Source organism: Geotrypetes seraphini, chromosome 9 (genome assembly GCF_902459505.1).
Source record: "Geotrypetes seraphini chromosome 9, aGeoSer1.1, whole genome shotgun sequence".
NCBI classification, from domain to species: domain Eukaryota; kingdom Metazoa; phylum Chordata; class Amphibia; order Gymnophiona; family Dermophiidae; genus Geotrypetes; species Geotrypetes seraphini.
In genome coordinates this window covers 56504251-56518865 of record NC_047092.1, presented here as the reverse complement: position 1 = coordinate 56518865, position 14615 = coordinate 56504251, and the positions used below count along the sequence as shown (strand labels likewise).

The 14615-nt window shown below is 42.7% G+C and overlaps 1 protein-coding gene across 5 annotated transcripts in view; it reads right to left on the bottom strand.

Moving 5' to 3' along the window:
* DOCK4 (dedicator of cytokinesis 4) overlaps positions 1–14615 on the bottom strand; it is a 650492-nt gene that overhangs the window by 550290 nt on the left and 85587 nt on the right. For 4 of the 5 annotated variants that reach the window (XM_033958349.1, XM_033958350.1, XM_033958353.1 and 1 more), the window contains 2 exons: positions 12148–12231; positions 6848–6888 (listed from right to left, as the gene is read on the bottom strand). In XM_033958349.1, the coding sequence (XP_033814240.1) occupies positions 6848–6888; positions 12148–12231 (125 nt within the window). Of the gene's footprint in view, positions 1–6847; positions 6889–12147; positions 12232–14615 lie in introns of those variants that run through there. The other variant, XM_033958351.1, reaches the window with a different exon arrangement.

Genomic DNA, 14615 nt, shown 5'->3' with positions numbered 1-14615 from the left:
AGAACCATGTTTGGCTGGGTCACTGAGGAGCTATGACAATCATGGTGGCATGTTCGTGTTTGAGTTTGATGAGTGTCTTGAGAATGAGAGGAAATTGGGGAAATGCATTCAGAAACTGGTTCGTTCATTCCAGAAGAAAAGCATCTGCCTCGCAGCGATGAGGAGAGTATATCCTGGAGCAAAACTGAGGCAGTCTGTGGTTGCGGGGAGATGCAAAGAGATCTATTTGAAGAGTTCCCCACTGAGAAAAATGTGATGGAGAGGTGAGGAATTGAGTTTCCATTTGTGAGTCTGTAGAAGGCAACTCAATTTGTCCGCTAAAAAGTTTTTCTCTCCTCATGGCTTTCAGAAAGATGTTGTGAAGAATTGCCCAATTCCAAAACTTCTGAGCCTCCTGGCAAAGAGGAAGAGATCCTGTTCCTCCCTGCTTGTTGACACAGTAAATGGCTACTTGATCGTCTGTCCGAATGAAGACTACTTGATCGTGAAGAAGATGCTGAAAAGCTTTGAGAGCATTGAAAATCATTCTGAGTTCCAACAGATTGATGTGACACCGACGATCTGAACTGGACCAATGCCCTTGAGTACAGAGACCTTTGAGATGAGCCTACCCCCCACCCAAGCATAGGTCGAGGAATCTGTTGTGAGGGGGCGTTTGAAACAGTAAACCTCTGGAGAGATTGGAAGAGAGACTGACTGAACGAAGGAGTCACTGTAAAGTGCTGAGAGAGTGGGTCGAAAGCCTGCGCCCACTGAGATGTCAGGGTCCACTGAGGGATTCTGAGGTGAAGTCTGGCAAAAGGAGTCACGTGAACTGTAGAGGCCATGTGACCTAGCATAATCATCATGTGTCTCGCTGAGAGTGAAGTGAGGGATGACACTTTTTGACAAAGCTGAATGAGAGCATCCTGACGTTGTTGAGGAAGGAATGCTCTGAGTTGCACAGTGTCCAGTACAGCTCCAATGAACTGTAGAGTCTGAGAGGGTTGTAGCTGGGATTTGGGAAAGTTTACTTCGAACCCCAAACTTTGGAGGAACCAAATAGTCCATTGGGTCGCTACAATAACCCCCTTGAGATGTTGAAGCTTTGACGAGCCAATCGTCCAGGTATCGTAAAACCTGAAGACCATGGCTGCGCAGTGCTGCTGCTACTACCACCAGGCACTTGGTGAAAACTCTGGCAGATGATGCCAGGCCGAGGGTAGCACTCTGTATTGAAAATGATGATTTTCCACCCAAAATCTGAGAAATTTGCGAGAGGCTGGATGACTGGGAATGTGAGTGTAAGCCTCTTTGAGATCCAGAGAGCATAACCAATCGTTGTGATCCAGAATGGGATATAAGGATGCTAGAGACAGCATCCAAAATTTTTCTCTGACAAGAAATTTGTTGAGAGCTCTGAGATCCAAGATAGGTCGCAGATCGCCCATCTTCTTCGGAACAAGGAAGTAACGGGAGTAAAATCCCTTGCTCTGCTGTTCCAGAGGAACTTTCTCAATGGCATGAAGATGAAGCAGAGCTTGAGCTTCCTGAAGAAGAAGGGTGGTCTGTGACAGATTGGAAGGATACTCTCTTGGGGGAAGATATGGTGGAACCTAGATGAAGTGAAGAGAGTAATCTTTCCTGATGATTGTGAGGACCCAGAGGTCGGATGTAATGAGCTCCCATCATTGGTAAAAATGATAGAGATGACCTTCAGTGGGGAGAGGAGGACAGAGGCAGAATGATTGAGGTTATGCTCTGTGTTAGATGGTCCAAAAGACTGAGAGACCTTAGGTGCAGCAGGAGGCAGAGGTTTACGCTGCCGTTGCTGTTTCTTAGGAGGCGACCTTGAATAAGGTGCTGCCTTTTGAGGATAAGGCCTCTGGTACGATGGAGGAGATCTATAACCCTTAGCAGTGGAAGGCTTTGGCTTGACTATGGAGGGAAATGACTTCTCATGCTCAGATAAGCGCTTTGTAGCTGCCTCAATAGAGTCATCAAACAACTCATTGCCCTGTCATGGGATGTTGGCCAGTCAATCTTGTAGATTAGGGTCCTTATCTACGGTGCGGAGTCAGGCAAGACGGTGCATTGCCACCGAGAACACAGTGACTCTAGAGGACATTTCAAACGCATCATATGCAACTTGAACCATATGCATGTGAAGTTGACCCAGAGTGTGATGCATGTGTTGAAACTCTGGAAGTTGATGTTGAGGAAGATACTTGAAAAAATTAGGCATGGCGTTGACCAAATGCTTCAGATAAGAAGTAAAGACAAAGTTGTAGTTCAAAATTCGGTTTGTCATCATCAAATTTTGATACAGCTGGTGGCTAAACTTGTCCATAGTTCTTCCCTCTCGACCAGGAGGGACTGTGGCATAAATCTTGGCAGGATTAGATCTTTTCAAAGAGGATTCAACTAGAAGAGATTGATGTGATAGTTGAGACTTCTCAAATCCTTTACAATGAGCCATCTGATATCTAGATTCCATCTAGGCTGGCACAGCAGGAATGGAGTATGGTGTATCAAGATTTATTTTGAAAGTCTGAGAAAGAATGCCATTCATGGGTAATTTGAGAGAATCCCTAGGAGGATGAGACATAACTAGTTCTTCCAAATACTCCTTAGAGTATTTTGAATCAGATTCCAAAGTGATGTTAAGATCTTTACTCATTTGCCATAGAAATTTTGAAAAGGACACCAGATCTGAAGAGGTATGACCTCGTTGAGGAGAAGGTGTATGAGAACCCTCAAGGTACCTTTCACAGCAGAGAACGAAGGTGAAGCCTCTCTAGAGTATTGACACCTGAGATCTGGATCCATAGGAAAAGATGCAGATGAACGCCCCCTTCTGGAATGAGTCGAGGAAGCATAACGTTTACATTTTGAAAAACCAGCTGGTGAAGAAAACCTCACAGGAGAAGAACTCAACTTAGGAGAATGGTGAGGCTCCACAACAGATCTCCTCGACAAAGGAGTTGGTGGTCTCTAAGAGTCCCGATGCTTCGATAAATGAGGCCTGTCTCGAGAAGAAGACCTGGGCCTCGATGAATGCCTCGACAAATGATGTAGGGGAAGAACTATGCCTGGAATCACGGTCCCATGATCGAGTCGAACCCAGCCTCTTTCATCAGTTGTCAAATTTCATTGACAAAACACAGGTTCTGCATCCTAATCAAGCTGGTTTTCATAAAAATCACTCCACAGAACTCCCTTCTACGACTTACCACAACTATCCATTATTACCTTGACCAACACAAGTCTGCTTTACTTATCTCTTTAGATCTCACCGCCGCATTTGACACCATAGATCACCATCTCCTTCTCCAACGACTTGCCTCCATCAAGTCCTTGAATGGTTCAGATCTTATTTTTCTGACAGGTTTGCCACCGTACATTTCAGTAACTCAATCTCTAACTCTTTTAATTCCAACTTTGACATTCCACAAGGTTCCATATTATCCCCCTTACTTTTTAATATCTACCTGGCTCCCCTCTTAACTCTTTGTCAATCGATCGGATTTATTGTTTATGCTTACGCCGATGATCTTCAACTTTTGCATACCATCGACCCCACTAGCCACAATGATTTCTCTATCATTGATCTCAAACTAGCCAAAATTCACGTTTGGCTGAAAGCTAATATGCTTTCTTTAAGCATTTCTAAAACTAGCACTGTGCTTTTCCCATGGAAAGAAGGTTTACAGTTAATTGCTCCAGTTTCCATCGACAATGTTTCTCTTAAACTAACTACTACATTCAAAATACTAGGCGTTCTTATTGATAACAAACTCTCATTCTGTCCTCAATTTAGTGCGCTTGTCAAAAACTGTTTTTACAAACTCAGGATGATTTGATCTTTGGTCCCCCTCCTTGACGCAAATTCCCTTAACATGTTAATTCATTCTCTTGTAATATCTAAAATACATTACTGTAATTCATTATTAAAAGGGATATGCTTAAAAGATATAAAACGTCTTCAACTTATACAAAACACAGCTATCAAAATTATTTTAGGTTCAAATAAGTTTGATCACATCGCCCCACTGTTACAAAAAGCCCACTGGTTGCCTGTTCTACATAGGATTACATATAAAATTGTCCTCTTGACCTTTAAAACTATGCAAACTAATGCCCCAACTTTCATAGACAGACTCTTGATCCCCTATGATCCTCCCAGAGCCTTAAGATCAACCTCACAGCATTCCCTTAATATCCCATCCTTGATGATAATTGGCACTCGTTGTACCCTTATTTTTTCAGTTACTGCCCCTTTGATCTGGAACTCTCTCCCTCTATACCTAAGAGCCGAACAAAACTTGCAGAAATTCAAAAGTGGAGGAGTGTGTGGCGCAGTGGTTGAAGCTACAGCCTCAGCACCCTGGGGTTGTGGGTTCAAACCCCACGCTGCTCCTTGTGATCCTGGGCAAGTCACTTAATCCTCCATAGTCCCAGGTACGTTAGATAGGTTGTGAGCCCACCGGGACAGACAGGGAAAATGCTTGAGTACCTGATTGTAAAACTGCTTAGATTACCTTGATAGGCGGTATATAAAATCCTAATAAAACTTTAAAAAAAAAAGCAGTTTAAAGTGTTTCCTCTTTAAAGATGCCTATAACTGACAATCATACACGTATCTACTCCAGCAATTTTTAACTTTTTCCCATTTCTACTCCAGCAATTTTTAACCTTTTCCCATCTCCTATTATGTTTTCCTTCTATGTATTCTTTCTACAAAAATTGTGGTTCTCCCCCCTTTTCCCATTGTTCATGTATGTCCAATAATTAGTTTATGTATGTCTAATAAGTTGAAATGTTTATCTTCCAGCTATTTTTAAATATTTTGTACAACGCTTTGTACTCATGGATAAGCGTTTAATCAAAAACTTAAATAAAGATAAAAGATAAAGATAATGTCGAGGAGTCCTCATTCTGTGCCTCGAAGAAGGCAATGCCTTGTGTGTAGAGGTAGGACTGGGAGTCAGAGAACGACGTCGAGACACTGAGAAGGATTCAGCTCCTTGTGTAGAGGTATCTCGAAGCACTCTTAAGGACTCAACTCCTTGCACAGAGTGTGTAGATTGATCTCGAGGCACTCTTAAGGACTCAACTCCTTGTATAGAGTGTGTTGTTTTTTCTCGAGGCACTCTCAAGGACTCGAGTCCTTGTATTACTGCTGAGTGCTCAGGCTGGACTGCAGGAAGCAAGGTCGAGGCAGGAGTCAATTTGGCAAGCATATTACCAAACTCCTGATGCAGAATAGTTTCTAACATATTCTGCAAAGCCAGCACCGAGACCACTGGATCTGGTATAATTGGTGTGGCTATGGACTCCGAGGAAGACAACCTTGAGGAATAGTGTTGCCTTGATTTTTAGACACGTTTCCTTGATAGCCTTGGACCCACTGGTTCTAAGGGTGACATGTCCGGAGGGGTTGGCTTAGCTATCTTACCTGATGGAGACACTGAAAATAACGACTGCTCAGGAGAAGATTTAGCTGATTTCCCCGAAGACGAAGACTTCCGCATTAAGGAAGATTTGAGCAAGGTTGAGGTTGAAGGTTTTGGCACCGTAGAAGATTTCAATGGAGTCGAGGTCGGGGTCAGAATCAGGGGGTCAAGGCTTTAGTTGAAGACATTTCCCATTCCCCTGAAGATTTTCTGAATCTGAACTCAATGACGTTTAAGGATTTGATTTTGAAGTGTAACACAGTGGGCGCACGACTCTGGACGATGATCAGGTCCTAAACACTGTACACACCATTTGTGGGGTCAGTGATGGAGATCGCACGTTGACACTAGATCGCACTTGAACCCTGTGACCGGCCAGGACATGGAATGAAACACGGCCTCAGGCTGAGGCTGTTGAGAAGGCCCCGCCGCGACACAATCAAAAAAAACAAACAAAGCTTTTTGCTTTTTTTTTTTTTTAACAAACACACAGATAAACACAATGACCCTGTAAAGAAAATACACGAGCTGCGTTGAGAGAAGGCACAAGTAGAACTAACTCTTGCGCAGAGCCTTGAAACGAGGGCTTCTCAGCTCTGCGGAAAACTTAGAATTGAGGAGACGCTAAGGATATGCATGCCCTACGTCGGCCGGGAAGGCACTCGTACATGCGTGGTGCGGCAGTCGCGAACTTTCTAAAAGTTCTTTAAGCAAGTCTGCTTGTGAAGCTGTCCGCATCGGGGCTCCGTGGTCGACGTCACCCATATGTTGAGACTATGCTGCCTGCTTGGATAATTTTAAGCACTCTATGTTTTAGGCTTGGAAATGTCTTTCTCCTCTAAGTTTCCATCTCAACTGGAACTTGCCTCTACTGGAGCTATGGTACCAAAGCCTTCATTTCTAACTATGCAGTATTTTTCCACATTTCAAAGGTTATTCCCTCTTCTATGTAGTTCAATCATTAAAGCAAGTCCTCAACCAGTGACTACAACTGGCAGATTCCTCCAGAACTCAGTGCATACACATCCTGAGGAACCCATTATATAATGGTTAAGACCACCTTCTTGTGAGATCTCCATGGCATTCCTATACCTGGCCAGCTAAAGGGGCAGAAACCCTGTTTAAAAATTAGTTCATTTTGGGCTCTGATTATCACACATTCTTGGTTGCATTACCATTATTAGCAGTTTAAGTATATGTTCAGTTTAATTTCCAATTCTTTTATCAAAGCTGTGTCAATTAATTCTGACAATAGAACTATTCCACACCTTTATCACAAGGACTTTACCATATTAAAGGGAACATGTCTCTTGATCAGCCCATGTCTCATTTGTTTCTAAAGGGAATTAAAATTTTGATGGGTTCGTCATGAATCTCAGAACTCAAGCAATATTAATTAAAACTATTCTTACCTTAATATTTGGGCATTTTAAGGCAAATCCTCTGTACCATCCTATGGATGAAAAAAAAATGTTATTACTTTTGTCTTGATTTTACATAAAAGTTTAAAATTTAAAATGTGCCATCTTTTTATTCTAACATTGCATTTCATCTTTTTGAGTTAGAAAGAAAGACTGAATTTAAACAGATATATTGAAAGATTATTTCTAAAACAAAAAGTACACAAGATAAAAAATAAGAATTTATCATATCAGCTCTTTGATAAATTGGGGTATGAGTGGTGGGAGCAGCACAAAACATTCAGCATGTGCCGGCTGGCACTAAAAAAACGCTTTTGCAGTTTTGTTAAAGGAAGGGTTAATTTCTGCCTATTTGATATCAAACAAGATAGCGCTATTTACTAGGAATTAAATAAGGCATGTACCATAGTGGCATAGATAGGAAGTTTATCTCAACATGCTAGAACAGAATAGCCCCTTTCTTCAGTCAAACTCCTCAACTTATAAGAATATTAGTGTATGATAAACCTGGAACTGTGTGTTGAATTAAGCAGTACCCAATCTAAACAAAAGGCCTACAAATTATAAGCTAGTAGCTCCCAAATCTGATGAGGGGATCCCCAGTCAGTTAGGCTTTCATGATATCTATAATGAATGTCAGGGCTGGCTTTAGGTATGGACCAAGTGAGGAACTGGCTAAATTTACCAAGCCTCATGGATGCCGCTGACTCACTTCTGCAGCTGCAGACCGCATCTTCCAACCATCAAATCCAACAGGGCTGCCTCTGCCCTTACTCCCAGTACCCCATCCCCCAACCTCTTTCTGAACTGCTTGTGGCCCCAACCCTCATATCTCTCCCTAAGTCTAGTGCTCACCTTTTCAATAGCTGCTTCCGCCTCCCATACATCTTCCTAGGCTGCTTCTAAAAGCACCTCCCCTTATATCTCCCCAACTCTGCTGCTCACTTCTTCCAGAAGCACTTCTGCCCCTACCCCCATATCTCTTCCTGGGCCACCTCTGCCAATCTCCCTCACATTTCAAGTCTGCTGCTTACCTCTGCCAGGAGCACCTTCACTCCCTACTCAAGAATTAATTTTTAATTTATTTAGTGTTACCCAATCTACAATTTTGTCTAATTTAGCAGAAATAATGGAATATTCAGAAGATGATTGAGAATGTAAAGGAATGAGAAGTTGTATATCATCTGTGAAGATGAAAAAAATAAATCCACAAATGGGGGCTAAGGCAGATACTCCTTATACGTCCTCTGAGAATTGGAGACATATTCTGGTTCTACAGTTGGTCACCGACTTATTGCGAATTCCCTTTTTCTGAATGGACAAAGGAGTACAAGGTGCTAGCTGCTGTCTCCAGGGGCGTTTCCAGTGTCTTTGGATCTCCCTAAGGTTAACCTCCATATTTCATTCTGCCCAGAACATCACAAGTTTCTGAACTTCCATGTTCTGCAACTACATTTCCAGTTTGCAGCTCTGCCCCTTGATCTCACGACAGCTCCCACACTTTCAGCAAAGTGATTGTAGTTGAGGCGGCTTTCCACCAGCACGGGGTCCACATTCACCCTTCCTGGGACAGTGGGTGCTCCGGGCTCTGTCTCTTTGGGTGTACTAAGGCACGGTGGGGATGGTAGTGTCTCTGCTACAGGCATTGGCAAATTCAAGTTCAGGAAGACACGCTTGGCATTCTCCCAGTCTCTGGAGTTTCTGGGGCTTCTCTTCGTCTCCAGGCAGGGTCATATGTTTCTTTGCAGGGCAAGTAGACAGAGCCTTCATCAACAGATAGAATTCACTTGGACTGTCCGGCTCTCTCAGCCTGGTTTTATCTGCAGGTTCTGGGTCTCAGGCAGCCTTCTTGTAGGTGATCCCCTGGATCAGAGCACCGATGTGCCCTTGATGGTGATCTCTGCTAAATTTTTCCCCCTTCAGAGGCTTCTCTCCTGGACAGAGCCAGTTAGCAGCAATTTGAGCTGGTGGCTTCAGAGGGTGGCTCTTGGCCAGGGCTAGCTTCTTCGGATTTCAGAGTGGATAATTCTTAGCATGGATGCTAGCCTGTTGGGTTGCGGGCTCATTGTGGGGCCTGCCCCATTCAGCATGGCTCTTGAGCAGGCAGCCTTGTTGATGAGCGGTTATTTGGAGGTAGTTTTCTCGACTCTTTTGTGCTCGAAGTTCCCTCTACTATGGCTTCTTCTGCCAAAGCTTGGTAGGCTTTCTTACAGTGGAGTGCTAGGAATTGTGTGGCGCCTGAGAAGGTTCCCAGTTAGGTAGTCCTGGCTTTCCTTCTGGAGGGCTTAGACAGAAGTCTGGCAGTGGCCTCCCTGAAAGTTCAGGTTGCAGGTTTTGCATGTTTTCGACCATGCTGAGGTACTAGTTTGCTTACTGCTCTTTCAGATATGACCAGGTGTAGGAAGGGGGTGCTTCATTTGCTTCCTCACTTTCGTTATTCTTTCCCTTTGTGTAATCTTAACATTGTTTTACAGAGACTTGGTGAGGCCCCCTTTGAAAGACAGTTTTTCTGGTCATCGTTGTCTCAGCATGGTGTATTTTAGAGTTTCTGCTCTTTAATGCATATAGGGACCCCTTTCTTCATTTTTCGGATGTGGGTGTTTTTCTCCAGACTGTACCTTTCTTCTTGCTGCAGGTGGTCTCGAATTTCCAAGTCAATGAAGAGGTTAGCTTGCCAGCATTTCATCCAACAGGTTCAGAACGTATTGATCAGATCTTCCGCAATTTGGATGTCTGGAGGGTCTTGTTCCTTTATTTGGAAAGGACAATTTAGTTCAGGCTGTTTGATCACCTTTTTGTTCTCACTGCTGCACCTCACCATGGTAGGCTGGCATTCAAGTCCTCAATCATTCGATGGATTAAAATGGCCATTTCTACAACTTCCATCACCCGAGGCAAGCAGCCGCCAATCTCGTTTACAGCATTCAATGAGAAGTGTGGCTGCGTCGTGGGGGGCATCTCGCACGATTAATCCAGATGAAATTTGCAGGGCGGTTTCTTGGTCCTCTCTTTATACTTTTGCCTGGTTTTACCAAGTTATTGTGGCAGCGCATTCTGATTCCATTTTTTTGGGACCTTGGATTTGAGGGCAGGCTCTTCTGTCCCTCCCTAGCTACCGTGGCTTTGGTACATCACCTAGCGTATGGAATCTGGAAGAGATGTAACAGAATGGAATATTGGGTTTATACCTTTGATAATCTTCTTTCAGTTAGACCATGGAAGATTCCATATGACCCAGCCTCTCTGTCTTCACTCAGCTGTTGTGAGCAGCTTGCTCCTTTCTGCCTCAGTCACTCTCATTACAGGTTTGAAGTTTTTCTAGCCAGTTGGCAGATCCTGTGGGGAGTTTCTGTGAGTATGCACATTACCAAGGGCCTTTGTTGGGTGCTCACTGCACACAGCAGGTTAGTACTGCATAGTTCCTCAATGTTTTTTCCAAGTGCCTTTGTTCCTGTTTCTCACTTTTAATATTTTGCAGAGCAAGTCAGTTCATGATTTACTTGTGATGGGGATTCTCCCCCATACCTCCTTGTCCTGGATTTGTAGGTATGTGCTTGGCTTTGGGACTGAACTAAGATTGTTTGCCAAATCTCAGCCTAGGGGGGTGGAGCATGTATTCAGAAAAGATGTGGATTTCTACAACACCTGGACTGCGAGTTGGGATTGAACACCTAGCGTATGGAATCCTCCAGGGACTAACAGAAAGAAGATTATCAAAGGTATAAACCTAATCTTCCATTGGGTTTTGTGTGGTCGCCCTCCACTTTAGTTGTTTTATTAAACCAAACTATTTGATGATCATTACTGTCCAGATTGGCATCCACTCAGACATTTGAGACACTTTCCCCATTTGTGAGCATCAGGTCCAGTATCATTTTTCCCTCATCGGTTCCGTCACCATTTGTCTGAGTAGAGCCCCTTGAAGGGCATCAACTCTCTCTCTCTCTACTTCTTTCTGATTCCACAGACGGAACTTTCCAATCTGCATTCAGTAGGTTGAAATCACCCAGCAACCTCTCTTCTTTCTTCTCCAGCTTTTGGATATCTGCAACAAGATCTTTATCAATTTACTGAGCTTGAGTGGGAAGTCTTTAGACAACACCCTGTAGACAAAAGTTCCATTTTCTGTTTTCAAAGTTATCCATATTGCTTCTTCTTTACCCGAGGCCCCCTGCATTTCAGTCACTTGGATATTAGTCTATACATAGAGACTCCTCCACCCTTTTGACCATCTCTGCTCTTCCTTGGGAATCACTGAACCATGTCTCTGTGACCACTACAATATCCAAGTTTGCCTCTAACATTAGGGCTTGCAGATCATTATTTTTCTTACCTAGACTGCGAGCTTTTGTGGTTATTGCTTTCCAGCTACTTTTCTGTAGCAATTTCATGTTTTGTCTAGATTTTTGTTTAGTCTCACTTCCTGTTGCCTTGCTAAGAAGTGTATTACTAATATTGTTGTGTACATTGCTATCTTTACTACCATCACATCTTCTCTTTTACTCATGCTCATGGACCCTCTGTCATATCCTCTGAATTTCATGTGCATAAGAGAACAAAAAAACAGACAGACTTTTGGGGGGGAAAGCAAGGAAAGGTGCATATACACAAACAAACACACAAGGTCCATTTGTGTGCTAATGATTTAATAAGTGCTAAATACTGCGCAGCCCACTGTATACCTATGGAATGCATGAACTGCATACACACATACACAAATTTATTAATGTGAGTTAAATCCATCAGTGTATCTTAGTAAAAGGACTTCATAGTGATCTGATAAGTCTTACATCCCTTTGGGGCCCTTTAACTAAAGCCATGGCAAAAGTGGCCTTAGCATACTCTTACTGTGTATCTTTTCCATGCACCAAGGAAACTTGCTGAAAATAGGCTGATTTTCCTATTTCCAGAATTAATGGCCATCCAGCCATTTTGTAGGTAATAAGGGCTCATGTTCTGTCCCCACGCTAATCAGTTAGCACATGGCAATGTCCCACACACTAACTGATTAGCAATATCATACCCACTCTCCACCCCTAAACATGCCTCCTTCCCAGAAAAGACAAATTATTTTTTAGCACACGGTGTGCACATGCAACTTGGCAAATACCCTTTATCAGCTGTGGTAAGCACGTGCTGGTGCTTACCGCAACCGTAATGAAGGAACCCCTTAAGTAAGCTAAAAATAGATTTTAAAAAAACAAACAAATGAGACAAATGGCCTGAGCTTTAATCTATACTTCTGTTTGGTATCACCTTCAGTACACTGAAGTGTTTCGTCTCAAACTTACCATCACATTTTTCTAGTATTTGGACTGTATCTCCAATCTCTAAGGACAAGCCATGTGGGATTGTTCCGCGAAAAGTGGCAATGACTGAAAAGAGAGAATACACTTCAATTAACTGCAATTCTAAAATCAGCTATTTCAGGTTTTCATTAAGGAAAATATTTTGTAACCTGGTTTACTTTAAAAAAAAAAAAAGTAAGTAAAACAAATTACAGCCCAATATATTCAAGCCTAGAACATAAAGCGTCATTAATAATAATAATAATAATAATTTTATTTCTTATATACCGCTATACCCTAAGTTCAAAGCGGTTTACAATGAGAGTCGTTCCGAGAGAGAGTGCAGTGTTTACAGCTGGAGACAAATGTTTACAACAAGATACATATGTTTAGAACAAGAAAACAAGCTTTGGGGCCGGGGATCTGAAAAAAACATTAGCATTGGAGCAAGATGTCAAGTTACATAACGAAGGGATTCAGAACAAGGTACAAGAGAATAAAGCTGTTTACAGGAAGAAATTACAAAGTGAATAAGATACAGGATATTACAATATGGGTAAGATATTGGAGGATATTTACAATATGATACAGGGTATTACAATGTGAACAAGATACAGGAAATTGGCGCTGTTTACAGGAAGATATTTACAATGAGAGTAAGAGAGGGTTACAGCAAAATACGTCGAAAGGGGGAGGGAAAGAAAGCAGATGGGCTTTCGGGGGATTACAATTGGTAAAGGAAAACTAGCTGGCGTTGAAGAGACGGGTCTTCAGTGATTTTCTGAAGTCAGCGTATGATTTGGCATCGAGAATTGGTTTTGCTAGCCATGTGTTCAGTTTAGCTGCCTGGAATGATAGCATTCTGTCTAGGTACTTCTTGTAGTGACATGATTTCAGAGATGGGTAGTTAAAGAGGTTTGCTCTGCGGGAGGACTTATTCGGGCAGTTGGTGAGGAATTGGGAAGCTAGGTAAGTTGGTAGCATCCCGAAGATAGCTTTGAAGCTGATGCAGGCAAAGTTGAAAAGTATTCTGGATTCTACTGGCAGCCAGTGAAGTATTTGTAGGTATGGGGAGATGTGTTCCCATTTTTTTAGTCCGAAGATGAGTCGGACTGCGGTGTTTTGGATTAATCTTAGTTTGTGTAGTGACTTTTTGTAAGCTCCTAGAAATATGATGTTGCAGTAGTCCAGAGTACTCAGGATAGAGGCTTGTACTAGTAGTCGAAAGGATGATTCGTCTAAGAATTTTTTGACGGTGGGGAGTTTCCATAGAGTAGAGATACATTTTTTGAATATTTGATCTGTATGTTTTTCTAGTGTTAGATGTCTGTCAAGGGTAACCCCTAGTATTTTTATAGATTGAGCAATTTTGTAATCTCTGCCATTCACATGAATCTTGTTGTCTTTTATCTGTTCGTTGGGCAAGGCCAGGAAAAATTTAGTTTTTTCTGTGTTCAGTTTGAGTTTGAAGGTCTTCATCCAAAGTTCTATTTGGTTTAGGATATTGGATAGAAGATTGATGAAATTCTGCGAAATATCGGATAGTGGAAGTACGACGGTGATATCGTCGGCGTAAACGTGGAAGGTGAGATTTAAGGTCTGTAGTAGGTGTCCCAAAGAGATGAGGTAAATGTTGAAGACGGTCGGTGACAGCGGGGATCCCTGGGGAAGTCTGCAGTTGTTATTCCAGCTGAAGGAGAATTTGTCTTCCTTGAGTACTTGATAAGATCTGAGTTCAAGAAAACCCCGGAACCAAGTGTGAGTGTTTCCTGAGATGCCTATTGATTCCAGGCAGTTCAGCAAGATGGAGTGGTCAACTAGATCAAAGGCGCTGCTTAGGTCTAGTTGGAGAATTAAAGCGTTGGAGCCTTGACTGAGAAGGGAATGTAGATAGTTTAGAAGAGAGGCCATTACAGTTTCAGTGCTGAAGCCGGGTCTGAAGCCAGATTGGTTAGTATGCAGTAGGTTGAATTTGTCTAGGTAGTTGTTTAGATCGGCATTTACCAGGCCTTCCATTAATTTGGCAGCCAAGAGGGATGTTCGCGACAGGTCTGTAGTTGGAGGCGTTGTTGGATGCTTCTTTTTTGTTCTTTTTTATAGGAGTTATGACAATTTGGCCCAGGTCTTCTGGGAACTTCCCAACAGATAATTGAAGATGATCCAGTTTAGAAGTTTGGTTTTGAAGATAATAGGGGCAGATTTCATCACGTTTGGGGGCAGGGGTCTAATCTGCAATATGATTTGGCATATTTGTTATAGTATTTGATGAACGTTAGCCAGTCAGTTTCCTTGAAGTATGACCAGCTCATGTCGGCTTTTGAGGAGGAGTCAGGGTCCTGGGTGATGGCGTAGTTCCAGTGGGAGTCTTGTGTGTTTGGGAGGGCATGTCTTGATTTGGATATTTTTCAGATGAAGAAGTCGGCCAGGTCATCTGCTGTGATCGGGAATTCTTCTACTGGGTTTGTGTAGGA